A 15,794-nucleotide genomic window follows, 5' to 3' on the forward strand; every position below is an offset into this window, starting at 1 on the left:
ATATTTTGTGAAGTGCACCAGTCCCCCCTGCAGCAAAGCACCCCCACAACATGGTGCTGCCACCCCCATGCTTCACGGTTGGGATGGTGTTCTTCGGCTTGCAAGCCCACCCTTTTCCTCCAAACATAATGATGGTCATTATGGCCAAACAGTTCTATTTTTGTTTCATCAGACCAGAAGACATTCTCCAAAAAGTACAAGCTTTGTCCCCATGTGCAGTTGCAAACTGTAGTCTGGCTTTTGTATGGCGGTTTTGGAGCAGTGGCTTCTTCCTTGCTGAGCGGCCTTTCAAGTTATGTCGATATAGGCCTCGGTTTACTGTGGATGTAGATACTTTTGTCCCTGTTTCCTCCAACATCTTCACAAGGTCCTTTGCTGTTGTTCTGGGATTGATTTGCACTTTTCGCACCAAAGTACGTTCATCACTAGGAGACAGAACGTGTCTCCTTCCTGAGCGGTATGACGGCTGCGTGGTTCCATGGTGTTTATACTTGCGTACTATTGTTTGTACAGATGAACGTGATACCTTCAGTTGTTTGGAAATTGCTCCCAAGGATGAACAAGACTTGTGGAAGTCTACAATTTTTGATCAGGTCTTGGCTGATTTTTTGGGATTTTCCCATGATGTCAAGCAAAGAGGCACTGAGTTTGAAGGTAGGCCTTGAAATACATCCACAGGTACACCTCTAATTGACTCAAATGATGTCATGGCTTTAGAAGCTTCTGATAAGCTAAATGACAATTTTCTGGAATTTTCCAAGCTGTTTAAAGGCACAGTCAACCTAGTGTATGTAAACTTCTGACCCACTGGAATTGTGATACAGTGAAATAATCTGTCTGTAAACAATTGTTGGAAAAATGACTTGTGTCATGCACAAAGTAGATGTCCTAACGTACTTGCCAAAACTATAGTTTGTTAACAAGGAATTTGTGGAGTGGTTGAAAAACGAGTTTTAGTGACTCCAACCTAAGAGTATGTAAACTTCCGACTTGGGTCATTGGACACCTGCCTACAGCCATGGCATGATGAAAATAATTCACAAAATGAAACTAATATGGGCTAAATTAAATGATACCCATCCTGAAAGCAAACAAGAGATTTGTTTGAAAACAAAGCGTCACCTACAGCCCTCGAACCTCAAATCCAGTTCCACTGCATCATTCCCCTCTAATCAGGTCCTGATTTAGAGCTGGAACACCAGGCGGGTGATTCCCCTCTAATCAGGTCCTGATTTAGAGCTGGAACACCAGGCGGGTGATTCCCCTCTAACCAGGTCCTGATTTAGAGCTGGAACACCAGGCGGGTGCAATGAATGATCATGTAGTACAGAAAAGCAGCAGGAAGTCGTAGGGTCAGAGTCAAACAACCCTGTACTGCAACATCTGATAGAACTTGATCAATAAACATTTTTAAAAAGACCAGACATCGTCACATATCATAATATAATAATAATAATAATAAATAAACACGCTTTTTTTACAGTCATGTGTGCAACAAGACCGGGAGACTATACAAGCTCTACCAACTATACAGAAGGACCATATGAGTCTTAAATCATATTTTTAAATCATATTTTGACAAAAGTAAATATAATTTCCACCCAATTGGTCCTTGTAACACTGAAGTCAATTTATTAATTTACTCAAAACTCCACCAAAACAATCAAACATTATCAAATGCTTTAATAACAATTAACAAAATGTCACATTCAAAGCCCATCAAATATAATTTCCCATTTTTGGCACCATCATCTCATGGTCTTCATGTTCTAATACAAGGTCAAATACAAACCAATGCACATATCTTCTCCTGAATGATAAAACAGGATTCTGGACGTTTTGACCAAGAGAACAAAACATGGTGACATCAGTCAGCGTCTCCTGATGTTGACATCATGATATGAAACACCAGGTGTTCTTTTGTATAAGTTGAATGGGGGGGCGACGACAGGTGTAGGCAGGCAAGGGGTGTGTGGGACTGAGTTGGTCTCATTCCATAGACAAACACATTCACCAATCATGGTATACATAATGGGTTGGTCCATGCTCCTTCAACTGGAGGCAGCTGCGGTCAATTCAACCAGTGCTGTGCTAGGCATCGCATTGCTTAGGAAAGCCCAGTCAAGTCTTCAATGGTCTGGGTAGGTATAAGGTGGGTGGGTGGTGACTGGCTGGCTGGGAGTGAGGGGCTTAGCAGGGCAGCAAGGATAGTCCCCAGGCAAATCCACCTTCTGACAAATAACACCAATGTGTTTTATAGGCATTGTACCCAATCCCAACACAGCAACGTGTAGGTCCATATTCTACATATGGCTCTCAGGACCTGCATGTGTGTCTGTGACCAGTTTTAGTCTTTGTGCGCCTTTCCTTTGGGTTTCTCCTCCTCATTGTAAGACAGTCCGTATTCGTTCATTCTGGTCTTATCAACAGGATACAGCCTTACGATAGAAAAAAATAGTGAAAAAAAGTTGTAGTAAACAAATTGATGTGTTCAATGTGAGGATATTCTGTTGTAGCATTGGAGATATTGTTACTTACAAGTGACAGTCAATTTAGTGCATAGGATCTTCATTTGACCAGTATTGTTGCAGATAAATAATCTTGCAGTAACAGAATTTTAATGTTTAGTCTACAATGTTGTTTGATCAGTGGTTAGTCTATCAGCTGTAAATATATATTAATATAACCTTGTGTTAGTTTGTGTTTTCAGTGAATTTATGTAAATCACAAAGCTCATCGACATTTTCTGCAGCGTAGGGAAATTCTCAGCAAATTCTCAAATTAAGATCCTATCCCTGTGTGCGTATCTGCCGTGTGGCTTACCATCTCTGGTACAAGTAGACGAGGAAGACCACATCATCCCTGAAGCAGGCTAACCGGTGGGAGGTGGGCATCGTGATGATGAAGGCAAATATGTCGTCGATAAAGGTGTTGAACGCCTGGGGATGGACAAATATAAACTACTATCATTAACGTCCTTCAGTTTCATCACTTTATGTAGTTTTTCCTTTCTGATAGATTTATGGATGTTTCATTGTAACAATTACGACACATTCCAGTAGCCATACTCTTACTGTCCTTCAATGATAAAACCCTTTCTGAGACATCTAACAGTGTAAAACCTGGCGATCTCTCAAATGAGATCTTATACAATTCACTCACTTTATACATGAATGCTTTCCAGGGTAGATGTGCCACAGATTTGAACTGTTGAAACAAGAAAATAACCGATATGGACACCAGCATCTGGCTTTTAGCGGCGTGCTAAAGATAACATAGAACAGAAGACATGTGCACTAACGCACAGTATAATGTAACTGACCTTGTAGTTAACAAAGAGTTGAGGTAGCATGAAGAGGAATCCAAAAGTGTACACTCCTGTCAAAAAAAAAGAGACCATCAATGACAATATCAATGCTTCTACTATTAATCATGTGATCATGGACATGCACTGACAAAGCATTTCTTAGTTGTCCAATGAATCTGCCTATTGACTGAACATACAATAAAACATTTGAACAACAAAAAAAAAACAACACTTAAGGTAAATCTGGCTTTTAAAAGTGAATTAAAGCAAATCATGCTGGCTTCAGGATAGTGTCAGAGAACATACCATTCACTAAACTGTTGATGATCCAGGAGAACCAACTGCCAAACAGAAAGCAGGCGAGACATTATTACACATTCAAAACACATAGTAGACCGGGTCTGGGCAACATCTCGAGGCTCCAGGACCACACTGAGATTTCTAAATGCCACCGATGGCCGCACAGATTTTTTGGGGAAGTTGATTTGTTAGTCAAACTCTATTTGCAGGCAATAAAAAGGGACGTTATTGCCAGAAGACAGAGGTCCATTGTAATTTCAAGTGTAGTCTGGGGTCTTTTTTAAATCCAAAATAATAATTTCTCGCTCCCAAAAAACTACTACAGTTGTCCATCACTGTAGTAGACCCTACTGTTATTTTCCAGAGTTATAGCCTACCTTTTGTATCTCAAAAACACTAAGGCATAAACCGCTCCTCCAATACACATTGGGTAGAGTAAATACGACAGGTACTTCATTGCCTGGGAAGAGAAGAACGTTGCAAGGAAAATCAAACGGTTGCTATTTATGACAACGCTACTGTATACAAATTGAGGACAAAAGGAACACATGTCATTTTTGGACATAAAAAAAGGTATATGTCAAGTCTCACAAGAGTATCATACTCTACAGTCCTCCTCTCTGATTCGTCAGACTTTCCAAACTGTGGGGAGACAAACACACATTGATATCAATGTAGAACAAACAGAGACCAAACGTAATCCTGAGGAAATTAACTTCGATAAACTGATATCTTTACAAACAAACCAGACTTACAATAAATGTGGGTTTTACACCTTTCCAGATAACCTGTATTTTAAAGGCTTTCTTCACCTTCCACACCTGTAGAGGGACAGATAAACCAGTCAGGTGTCGAGAGGACATAGTGTAATCAACTACAAGAACACAATCATCCACAAGGATCTAAAACATAGGGGATTAAGAGAAACCAGGACACAGGATGATGGAATTACCAAACCTACAAAAGAGGAACCACATTGATAGTCACTGAATTGGGCAGCAAACAGAAAAAGATTATCAACTCAATCTGACAAAAGTCAATGGGGTCAGACATTTTACTAACGTGAACAACAGTAACTGTGCAAATAGAGAACTTTAGGGAAACACTGTGTTTCCCAAATGGCACCCTATTGCCAGACCCTGAGTTACGTCCCAATAATAACTCCTTTCTCCCGCGTCCCAATAATATCGTCATTCTCCCGCGTCCCAATAATATCGTCATTCTCCCGCGTCCCAATAATATCGTCATTCTCCCGCGTCCCAATAATATCGTCATTCTCCCGCGTCCCAACAATATCGTCATTCTCCCGCGTCCCAATAATATCGTCATTCTCCCGCGTCCCAATAATATCGTCATTCTCCCGCGTCCCAATAATATCGTCATTCTCCCGCGTCCCAATAATATCGTCATTCTCCCGCGTCCCAATAATATCGGCATTCTCCTGAAGTGTGCACTCATTTACTACTTCCCACAAATCTATATACCAATCATTTAATTTCAAATGTGAATTATTAAACAAGTGAAAACTTTGTGAGGAAGGACAGTTAAATAGGGAAGGAGATGCGTTCTGTCTCCTAGAGATGAATGTACTTTGGTGCAAAAAGTGCAAATCAATCCCAGAAGAACAACAAAGGACCTTGTGAAGATGCTGGAGGAAACATGTATAAAAGTATCTACATCCACAGTAAAACGAGTCCTAAATCGACATAACTTGAAAGGCCGCTCAGTAAGAAAGAAGCCACTGCTCCAAAACCGCCGTAAAAAAAAGCCAGATTACGGTTTGCAACTGCACATGGGGACAAAGATCGTACTTTTTGGAGAAATGTCTTCTGGTCTGATGAAACAAAAATAGAACTGTTTGGCCATAATGACCATTGTTATGTTTGGAGGAAAAAGGGGGAGGCTTGCAAGCCAAAGAACACCATCCCAACCGTGAAGCACGGGGGTGGCAGCATCATTTTGTGGGGGTGCTTTGCTGCAGGAAGGACTGGTGCACTTCATAAAATAGATGGCATCATGAGTCAGAAAAATTATGTGGATATATTGAAGCAACATCTCAAGACATCAGTCAGGAAGGCAAAATGGCTTAAGGACAACAAAGTAAAGGTATTGGAGTGGCCATCACAAAGCCCTGACCTCAACGGTCCTTCTGTGGCTCAGTTGGTAGAGCATGGCGCTTGTAACGCCAGGGTAGTGGGTTCGATTCCCGGGACCACCCATACGTAGAATGTATGCACACATGACTGTAAGTCGCTTTGGATAAAAGCGTCAGCTAAATGGCATATATATATAACCATATCGAACATTTGTGGGCAGAACTGAAAAGGCGTGTGCGAGCAAGGATGCCTACAAACCGGACTCAGTTACACCAGCTCTGTCAGGAGGAATGGGCCACAATTCACCCAACTTATTGTGGGAAGCTTGTGGAGGGCTACCTGAAACGTTTGACTGAAGTTAAACAATTTAAAAGGCAATGCTACCAAATACTAATTGATTGTATGTAAGCTTCTGATCCCCTGGGAATGTGATGAAAGAAATAAAAGCAGAAATAAATCACTCTCTACATTTCACATTCTTAAAAAAAAGTGGTGATCCTAAATGACCTAAGACAGGGAATTTTTAATAGGATTAAATGTCAGGAATTGTGTAAAACTGAGTTGAAATGTATTTGGATAAGGTATATGTAAACTTATGACTTCAACTGTAAATAGCCCTAGTCAGAAGTAGTGCACTACATAGAGAGCCATTTGGGATAAAACCACTAAATGCTTGTGAAGAGACGTACCTCGATCATGGAGCCTACTCCAGCAGGAATGAGGACCAGCAGGCTGGTCTGCTCATCAAACAGGTACATGAAAATCACAATGGTGCTGAAACACCTCCACAGTACTGGAAAGGACCACAAGATAAACACAAGGGGAATAGTCAAAAACTGCAAATACACTGAGCAGACAAAACATTAGACTGACCAGGTGCAAGTTATGATCCCTCATTGATGTCACTTGCTAAATGCACTTCAATCAGTGTAGAGGAAGGGGAGGAGACCGATTATGATTTTTCAACTTCGATACCGATTATTGGAGGACCAAAAAAAAGCCGATACCGATTAAATCGGTCAATTTATTTATTTAATATATATATATATATATTTTTTTAACCTTTATTTAACTAGGCAAGTCAGTTAAGAACAGATTCTTATTTTCAATGACGGCCTGGGAACAGTGGGTTAACTGCCTGTTCAGGGGCAGAACGACAGATTTGTACCTTGTCAGCTCGGGGGTTTGAACTTCCGGTTACTAGTCCAACGCTCTAACCACTAGGCTATGCTGCCGCCCCGGCAACAACAATACTGAATGAACACTTATTTTAACTTAATATAGTACATAAATAAAAATCTATTTAGTCTCAAATAAATAATGAAACATGTTCAATTTGGTTTAAATAATACAAAAACACAGTGTTAGAGAAGTAAAAGTGCAATATGTGCCAGAAAAAAAAGATAACGTTTAAAGTTCCTTGCTCAGAATATGACAACATATGAAAGCTGGTGGTTCCAGCTTTCATCATCTTCAATATTCATAGTCTTCAATAATGAATCTTCAATATTCCCAGTTATTAAGAGGTTTTAGGTTGTAATTATTATAGGACTATTTCTCTCTATACCATTTGTATTTCATATACATTTGACTATTGGATGTTGTTATATGCACTATAGTATTGCCAGCCTAATCTTGGGAGTTGATAGGCTTGAAGTCATAAACAGAGCTGTGCTTCAAGCATTGCGAAGAGCTGCTGGCAAACGTAGAAAAGTGCTGTTTGAATGAATGCTTACGAGCCTGCTGCTGCCTACCATCGCTTAGTCAGACTGCTCTATCAAATCATAGACTTAATTATAATAAACACAGAAATACGAGCCGTAGCTCATTAATATGGCCAAATCTGGAAACTATCATTTCAAAAACAAGATGTTTTTTCTTTCAGTGAAAAACAGAACCGTTCTGTATTTTATCGAACGGGCGGTATCCCTAAGTCTAAATATTGCTGTTACATTGCACAACCTTCAATGTTATGGTCATAATTATGTACAATTCTGGCAAATTAATGACGGTCTTTGTTAGGAAGAAATGGTCTTCACACAGTTCGCAACGAGCCAGGCGGCCCAAACTGCTGCATATACCCCGACTCTGCTTGCAAAGAACGCAAGAGAAGTGACAAAATTTCCCTAGTTAATATTGCCTGCTAACATGAATTTCTTTGAACTAATTATGCAGGTTTAAAAAAATATAGCTGTGTGTTGATTTTAAGGAAGGCATTGATGTTTATGGTTAGGTACATTGGTGTAACGACAGTGCTTTCTTTTCACAAATGCTCTTGTTAAATCACCCGTTTGGTTAAGTCGGCTGTGATTCGATGATAAATTAACAGGCACTGCATTGATTATTTGCAACGCAGGACAAGCTAGTTAAACTAGTAATATAACCACTCATGTGTAGTTAACTAGTGATTATGTTAAGATTGATAGTTTTTTTTTATACAAGATAAGTTTAATGCTAGCTAGCAAGCAATTTACCTTGGCTCCTTGCTGCACTCACGTAACAGGTGGTCACCCTGCCACACAGCCTCCGCATGGAGTGCAATGAAATCAGCATCCAAAATTATGAAAACGTGAAATCGGCCCTAATTAATCGGCCCTAATTAATCGGCCATGCAAATTAAATCGATCGACCTCTAGAGACAGGTTAAAGAAGGATTGTGTATGTGTGCCATTCAGAGGGTGAATGTGCAAGACAAATTATTTAAGTGCCTTTGAACGGAGTATTGTAGTAAGTGCCAGGCACAGCAGTTTGTATTAATTTCAAAAGTTTTAAATTCAAAATCATGTCCTGAATTACTTTAATTGGAATTGACCCCAACCCTGCCTAACAGCATCTTCGTAAGAAGTCCACCCACCTGCTTTGCTGGACATTCCCACCATGCTTTTCTTCTGCTTCCAGAAGCTGATGTCATGTTTGAAGGCCAGGAAATCAAACAGGAGCTGCAAATGAAACATGCTTTTAAGTAAGTGACAAAGGATAATTTAGTGAATCTCAGTCATGCATGTGTGTGGCAAGTAGATCTAGCGGTTAAGACCATTGGTCCAGTAACAGCCTCAAAGTCAGCTGGTTCGAATCCTCGAGCCGACTAGGTGAAAAAAAAATCTGTCTATGTGCACTCCTGTAAGTCGCTCTGGATAAGAGCGACTGCTAAGTTACTAAACATTTTAAAATATAAACATTAAAAGATGATCATCACTTCATTTATATGGAACAGTAAGACTTCACATTCTTACATGAAAGGCAGCCACGAAGAAGGTGAGGGCTAAGAAGTACAGGTTGGTTTCCACGAAAATGCCCTTGATTTCATCAGCATCTTTCTCAGTGAAGCCTGAAATCACAACAAACCAAATTATTAAAAAGGCTCCCACCAGAGTGCACAGCTGACCCCATTTTGACGTAATTCCTTGCCGTTGAGTGGAAATGCTTGTTTTAGGGTCCATCTCTGAAGAATGACGCAAGCTTCTTATACAGTTGAAGTCAGAAGTTTACATACACCTCAGGTTTGTAGGTCTCCTTGCTCGCACACGCCTTTTCATTTCTGCCCACACATTTTCTATAGGATTGAGGTAAGGCCTATGTGATGGCCACTCCAATATATTGACTTTGTTGTCCTTAATTTCTTTGGGATAGGGGGCAGTATTTTCACATCCGGATGAAAAGCGTGTCCAAAGTTAAATGCCTGCTACTCAGGCCCAGAAGCTAAGATATGCATATTAGTAGTAGATTTGGATAGAAAACACTCTGAAGTGTCTGAAACTGGTTGAATCATGTCTGTGAGTATAACAGAACTTATTTGGCAGGTGAAACACCGAGGACAAACCATTAAGATTGTTTTGTTTTGAAGTCACTCTCTTTTCAATGGGTTTTCATTGGGAATCCAGATTTCTAAGGTACCTTCTTGCAGTTCCTATCGCTTCTACTGGATGTCAACACTATTTAGAAATTGGTTGAGGTTTTTCCTTTGAGAAATGAAGAAGCAGCACTGTTCAGAATGAGGCTCGAGGGAAGTGTACTCTTTGTTAGAGGCGCGTGACCTGAAAGCTAGCTACACTTTGTTTTCCTCCGGTATTGAACACAGATCATCCCGTCTTATATTAATTACATTAAAAAATACCTAAAGTTGTATTACAAAAGTAGTTTGAAATGTTTGGACAAAGCTTACAGGTAACATGAGATATTTTAATGTCACGTTGCGCAAGTTGAAACCGGTGTTTTTCTGGATCAAACCCGCCAAATAAATTGACATTTTGAATATATATCGACGGAATTAATCGAACAAAATGACCATTTGTGATGTTTACGGGACATATTGGAGTGCCAACAGAAGAAGCTCGTCAAAGGTAAGGCATGAATTATATCTTTATTTCTGCGTTTTGTGTCGCGCCTGGAGGGTTGAAATAGGATTGTTTGTTTACTTTAGTGCTGTCCTCAGATAATAGCATCGTTTACTTTCGCCGTAAAGCCTTTTTGAAATTTGACATGTTGGCTGGATTCACAACAAGTGTAGCTTTAATTGCATGTGTATTGCATGTGCGATTTCATGAAAGTTGAATTTTTATAGTAATTTATTTGAATTTGGCGCTCTGCATTTTCACTGGATCTTGGCCGGTGGGACGCTATATATCCCAGAGAGGTTAAGCCATTTTGCCACAATTTTGGAAGTATGTTTGGGGTCATTGTCCATTTGGAAGACCCATTCGTGACCAAGCCTGACTGATGTCTTGAGATGTTGCTTCAATATATCCATATAATTTAGCAGACTTCAGCTGCTGTACAGCAAATCCAAGTCAGCCCGTGCTCATGGTTCTCAGTTAAATGATAGGCTACGCTACAATGACTTTGCTCATGATGCACGTGGTAAATGACACGTCACAACACCCTGAGCGCATCGGACACGAAACACCAAGACAATTGCACAACAAAATAAATGTTCTTTCGTGGGTGCCTGTTCATTATAGGATAGACACTTGTGGTTTAGCTGCACTAATCAAAGCAGTGAAGCAAGGCAAGACTTTAGTGGTCAAAAACGTCCATCTTGGGGCGATGGGGGGGCAGGGTCCCAAAATGCAATCATAACACATAATTATACCATTTATAAAAATGGTTATGTTCTATAAAGACTAGCTCAACAATTTGTGAAAAATTACAAATTCTAAATTTTATTATGTTAATTTTCTGGTAAAAAGGGTAGGTGCAAAAACATGCGTTTGCATCCCCTATTTTCATTTGCTGCATGTCTCAGCTGGCCAAGTGTAGACTATGGTGGCCAAGTGTAGACTATGGTGGCCAAGTGTAGACTATGGTGGCCAAGTGTAGACTATGGTGGTGGCCAAGTGTAGACTATGGTGGCCAACTTTGCAGGTGTTTCTGATGAATAAACAATGCCATGCTGGTGGATAAAACCCAGCGCTAAAAAGAAACAGACAAAAGTATTAGCACATCCTAAACACACCGCATTGCCACAGAAAAAAAATTAAATCCCCACTTTGGATTTCCCACTTCCAAGCCCAAATATATCAAACTTCGACTTAAACTATGACTTATTGACTTCAAATTGTTGTGCAACATCATGGGTAAGCTCTGGTCATGGGTAAGCTCTGGTCATGGGTAAGCTCTGGTCATGGGTAAGCTCTGGTCATGGGTAAGCTCTGGTCATGGGTAAGCTCTGGTCATGGGTAAGCTCTGGTCATGGGTAAGCTCTGGTCATGGGTAAGCTCTGGTCATGGGTAAGCTCTGGTCATGGGTAAGCTCTGGTCATGGGTAAGCTCTGGTCATGGGTAAGCTCTGGTCATGGGTAAGCTCTGGTCATGGGTAAGCTCTGGTCGTTGTCTTTCAGTTGAAACATTTTTATTTCCTCCCTTTATCAAACATCAGTTTGCATGTTCAAACAGACAAAACAAAGTATTTTCAGGTTATTGAACCTCTTCCCCTCAGACTTCATTAAATGACAGAACAGTAGCAACTATAGGACAGAAGTCACTCTCGTGATGCGGTCGTTCAGTTTGTGATCCTCTGGCGGTAGGTAGTATGACTCATGCAGATTAGTGTCAATTCCGTACACTAGTATCAACTAGCATAATGGGTGCTGTTTCCCGGACAGATTACGCCTAGTCACGACTAAAAAGCAATCTCAATGAAGAATCTACATGGAAAATAATGTTTTGTCCAGGCCAAGACTTGATCGGTGTCCGGTAAACCGTCCCAATGAGTTTGGTCATAGTACTAGCCATAGAGATATTGATTTATAATGCTATTTCTATAGTACTACTCACCGAATTGTTGCAGAGAGTAGACGGCATCTTGCATGTGAATCCAGAAGCGGAGTTTCCCCGAGGGAGATGGTGTCATAGGAGATAGTGAGAGGGAGTTCCGTGCTGGTGCTGTTGATCTCCATCAAGTCCTTCACTCTGTTGCTCAGCTCATCCACAAACAGCAGTGGAAGGTACACCCTCTTCTTTCCATTTTGAAATCTGGAACACAGTAAAACAATTGCTACTGTTATGTCATTAATGAAGTCTGAGTGGAAGAGGCTCTGACAGCTGTCAGTTCTCTATTTGTTTATGCTTTCCCGGTCCCATGTGGAAATCTCCAGGACATTCTTTCCCATCCCCATTTCGTGATTATGTATAAGAGGTGGAACCTAAACAAGCATTTCCGCTCGAAGGCAAGGAATTACGTCAAAATGGGGTCGGCTCTGCACTCTTGTGGGAGCCTTTTAATGAGTTGACTTGTTGTGATTTCAGGCTTCACTGAGGAAGATGCTGATGAAATCAAGGGCATTAGTGTGGAAACCAACCTGTACTTCTTAGCCCTCACCTTCTTCGTGGCTGCCTTTCATGTAAGAATGTGAAGTCTTACTGTTCCATATAAATTAAGTGATGATCATCTTTAAATAAAGGCTCTGGAACTTTAATTTAGAAATGTTGCATTGTAAAACAAAGCATGAGTTGGCACACCCCCAAAAAGTTGGTAGAGGTGCTGACTAACGGCGAGTAAACTGTAGGCTATGAAAATAAATGAAGAGTCACACTCTACATACAAGCTCCCAGTAATTGATGGGTGAACCACCAATGTTTCAGCATCACTGTGTCTTCTTCACCCTGAAGAAGGTGTTGTGTATTGTATCATTAGTTCCAGCTGTCCATTTATGAGTGTATGATGAATTGTATCATAAGTGCGTTCTTACACTCGCAGGTAGCGGTGCACGTCGCTGGGCAGGAAGTCCCTGTCGAAGATAAAGTCCTCCGACACCACATTGAGGGTGAGACGGGAGCGCCAGTGAGACACGGGCCGATCCACTGCAGGGTCACCTCCTTTGGGCTTCCGTTTCAGCTGCTCCGCCTGCCCTGGGCACAATGACCACAGCAGATCAGAGAGAAAAAGACCAGGGAAAAACTGAACATCACAATCAGCATGACAGTTTTAAAGATGTACTCCACAGAAAATGCATTCCAATGTGAAAGGTATTCAAATGTACCAGACTGATTAAAAAGATGCTATAAAGGGACAATTCAGAACAGTTGATTCCAAGGCAAGACTCTGTCTGTGCATACAGACATACCCTAACAATAAAGAGACGTATGAATGCCTTGCTTTGGATCTTGTAAATGTTGGTTACGTCCCAAATATCACTTTACTCCCTTTATAGTGCACTACTTTTCACCAGAGCCCATAGTAGTGAACTAAAAAGGGAATATGGTGCTATTTAGAATGCAGCCATTGTGCGGTGTAATCGTAGTCTGACCTGTGTTGCTTCCTCCCCTGAGATCAGGCTGACCTCTGGTGGTTTGGGTATCATGTAGGTGGTGAGCTGGGACACCAGATGCACCTGTCTGGGGTCCTGCCACGGGGACATACCTGCCTGGTGAAGAAACACCATGGCATACAGCGTCCCATTCTTACAGGTCTTCTTTGGGAGAGACACATTCACTATCCTTTAGGAAAAGGGATACATAGGTGAATATGAACTGGTTGGTTCAAGCCCTGAATGCTGATTAGCTGACAGTCGTGGTATATCACGGATATGACAAAACAGTTATTTTTACTGCTCTAATTACATTGATAACCAGTTCATAATAGCAATAAGGCACCTCTGGGGTTTGCGGTATATGGGAAATATACCAAGGCAAATGGCTCTATCCAGGCACTAAGTTGTGTCGTGCGTAAGAACATCCCTTAGCCGTGGTATATTGGCCATATACCACAAACCCCCTAAGTGCCTTATTGCGTAAATATAGCAGGGAGAGGTCAATCTTTGCAGGTTGAAGTAGTCTCTATATGCGGTTTGTTCAATGTTAATCAGTTGCTATGAATGTGGTCAGATATCTGCACTCGTTTTGGTTCCAGATGACTTACTAATATTGAGTCCTAGTCATCCTGCAAATACCCAGAGAGCACTGACTGTGTCTACCACAAAGTTTCCATAGGTAATCATCGTGCTTATTACAACTGACTGACTGATAGATACCACCATATCCTGTCACCGTAAGAAATGTTGCACCTTTCAAACTTGGTCTCAACATCAAAGTCCTCCTCCTCGTGAATGAGGGTGTGTCCCCTATCAGCATTGGGTCGCAAGGCTGTGTAGATACTCAGCTGGGATTGGGGAATAAAGAACACAGCAAATGTTCACGAATCAGTTTCCACACCCAAAACAACTGTCTGACTGGCAAGTTTTCATTCCATCTAGCTAGCTTGCAATGATGCATACAAACCTGCAATCTTGGTTTTCCTGCCAAATATGGGTTGATGCAGTTTTCGAATTTGGGGTTCTCACAAGGTTTGGTGTAAACGATGCCATACATCACCCAGCAAGTGTGCAAAACATACACAACGAACACCCCGACTATCAGCGTCGTGAAAGAGGTTTTCTGAAACATGCTCCGGACTCCCGTCTAGTCATTCAAATGCGAAATGTAATGGCAGATACCGTAGCGACTCTATCCTCTTCTGAAACCGAGCCACGGACAGATGCGAAACTCAAAGAGAATTTAGCTGAGGCAGATTAACATCGGTTGATGAATTGCAGATACTGTAACGTTGGTGTAGTTTATGGACTGGTCATTAAGGTCATAGGTGTCGGCTGGTTCTAGGCTAACCATGGCTAGATATCGTTGACTACACTGTACGTCTCCTCATGTCTTTTACCAATCAAATGTAATGGCTATTGGTTCATATTTTATGCATTATAAAATCCCCGAATTCTGTTCGTCACTTTGCATCTCGAAATTGCAATATCACGGCTATTTTAAAGAAGCATGGATGTGTCAGCTAGCTACTTCCGTGATTTATTTCCTGGGTACGATAGTCAGGAAAGTATCAAACTGCGGCTGCGCAAATCCAACAATCTGCATACCAGCTGAATATATCTTGGCCACTAGATGTCATCCATGCTCCATGCAGTGCACTCTTGATTACAATGTCGGTTTTTCCAAGTCACCTTTACACTGTCAGTGCCAGGTCTACGTCAACAATAGAAGCATTATTATTTGTAATGTTCCCCCGTAGATTTGTACATGTATTGTAGAAACGAATTAAAATATGTTGAATGTCTTGGTTTTGAAAAACAATTAACACAAACCTCTGCACTTGAATAAATACAATGTATGTAGCTATTAGCAGTGTTTAATATGAGCAGGATCCGACACCTGTCATTTCTGGACCGTTTCGTTCCTGAATCCATTTCCTAGGATCGAGTAACTCTCGTGGCTTGAAAAATACTTGTAATGTAAAATTATAATAAAAGCAATCAGTTAGACTAATTCAGGTTGACTCCTCTGTAATTCTCTTGGCTATCGCCTAAAAATTGTCATGTTAAAACGGCCTGATAATTGATGCGTTTTGGGTCGGCCCGGGTTTCTGATTTGCACGACATTGTAGCCTATATAGACCAACGCGTGGCCATTGCTGTGGTGAGAGAGAGAATCGCGCCTGTATCTCACACATAACTAGAATGAGATTCACTTTCTATGATCTCTCTCCCTCTCTACTCTGATAGACATGAGCATGCAACTCTCATCTCTCCAGCGTTACACTTCATCATTTATTTCCTTATAGAATCATGGCTGCGCGAAGCAGATAAATTGAAATAC

The 15,794-nt window shown here is 41.0% G+C and overlaps 1 protein-coding gene across 1 annotated transcript; it reads right to left on the minus strand.

Annotated features, from left to right (window-relative positions):
- Positions 1–1,609: 1,609 nt before the first annotated feature.
- On the minus strand, positions 1,610–15,031 carry LOC118399657 (lipid scramblase CLPTM1L-like). The gene is given in 17 exon segments (XM_035795921.2): positions 1,610–2,438; positions 2,824–2,939; positions 3,163–3,207; positions 3,323–3,378; positions 3,614–3,648; positions 3,985–4,067; positions 4,199–4,249; positions 4,363–4,428; positions 6,393–6,496; positions 8,558–8,642; positions 8,937–9,031; positions 11,976–12,033; positions 12,035–12,173; positions 12,890–13,044; positions 13,448–13,637; positions 14,204–14,298; positions 14,418–15,031. Coding segments are annotated over 17 exon segments (1,629 nt in total). The 5' UTR covers positions 14,583–15,031; the 3' UTR covers positions 1,610–2,347.
- Positions 15,032–15,794: the final 763 nt, after the last annotated feature.

Source organism: Oncorhynchus keta, chromosome 20 (genome assembly GCF_023373465.1).
Source record: "Oncorhynchus keta strain PuntledgeMale-10-30-2019 chromosome 20, Oket_V2, whole genome shotgun sequence".
In the NCBI taxonomy this organism is placed as follows: Eukaryota; Metazoa; Chordata; class Actinopteri; order Salmoniformes; family Salmonidae; genus Oncorhynchus; species Oncorhynchus keta.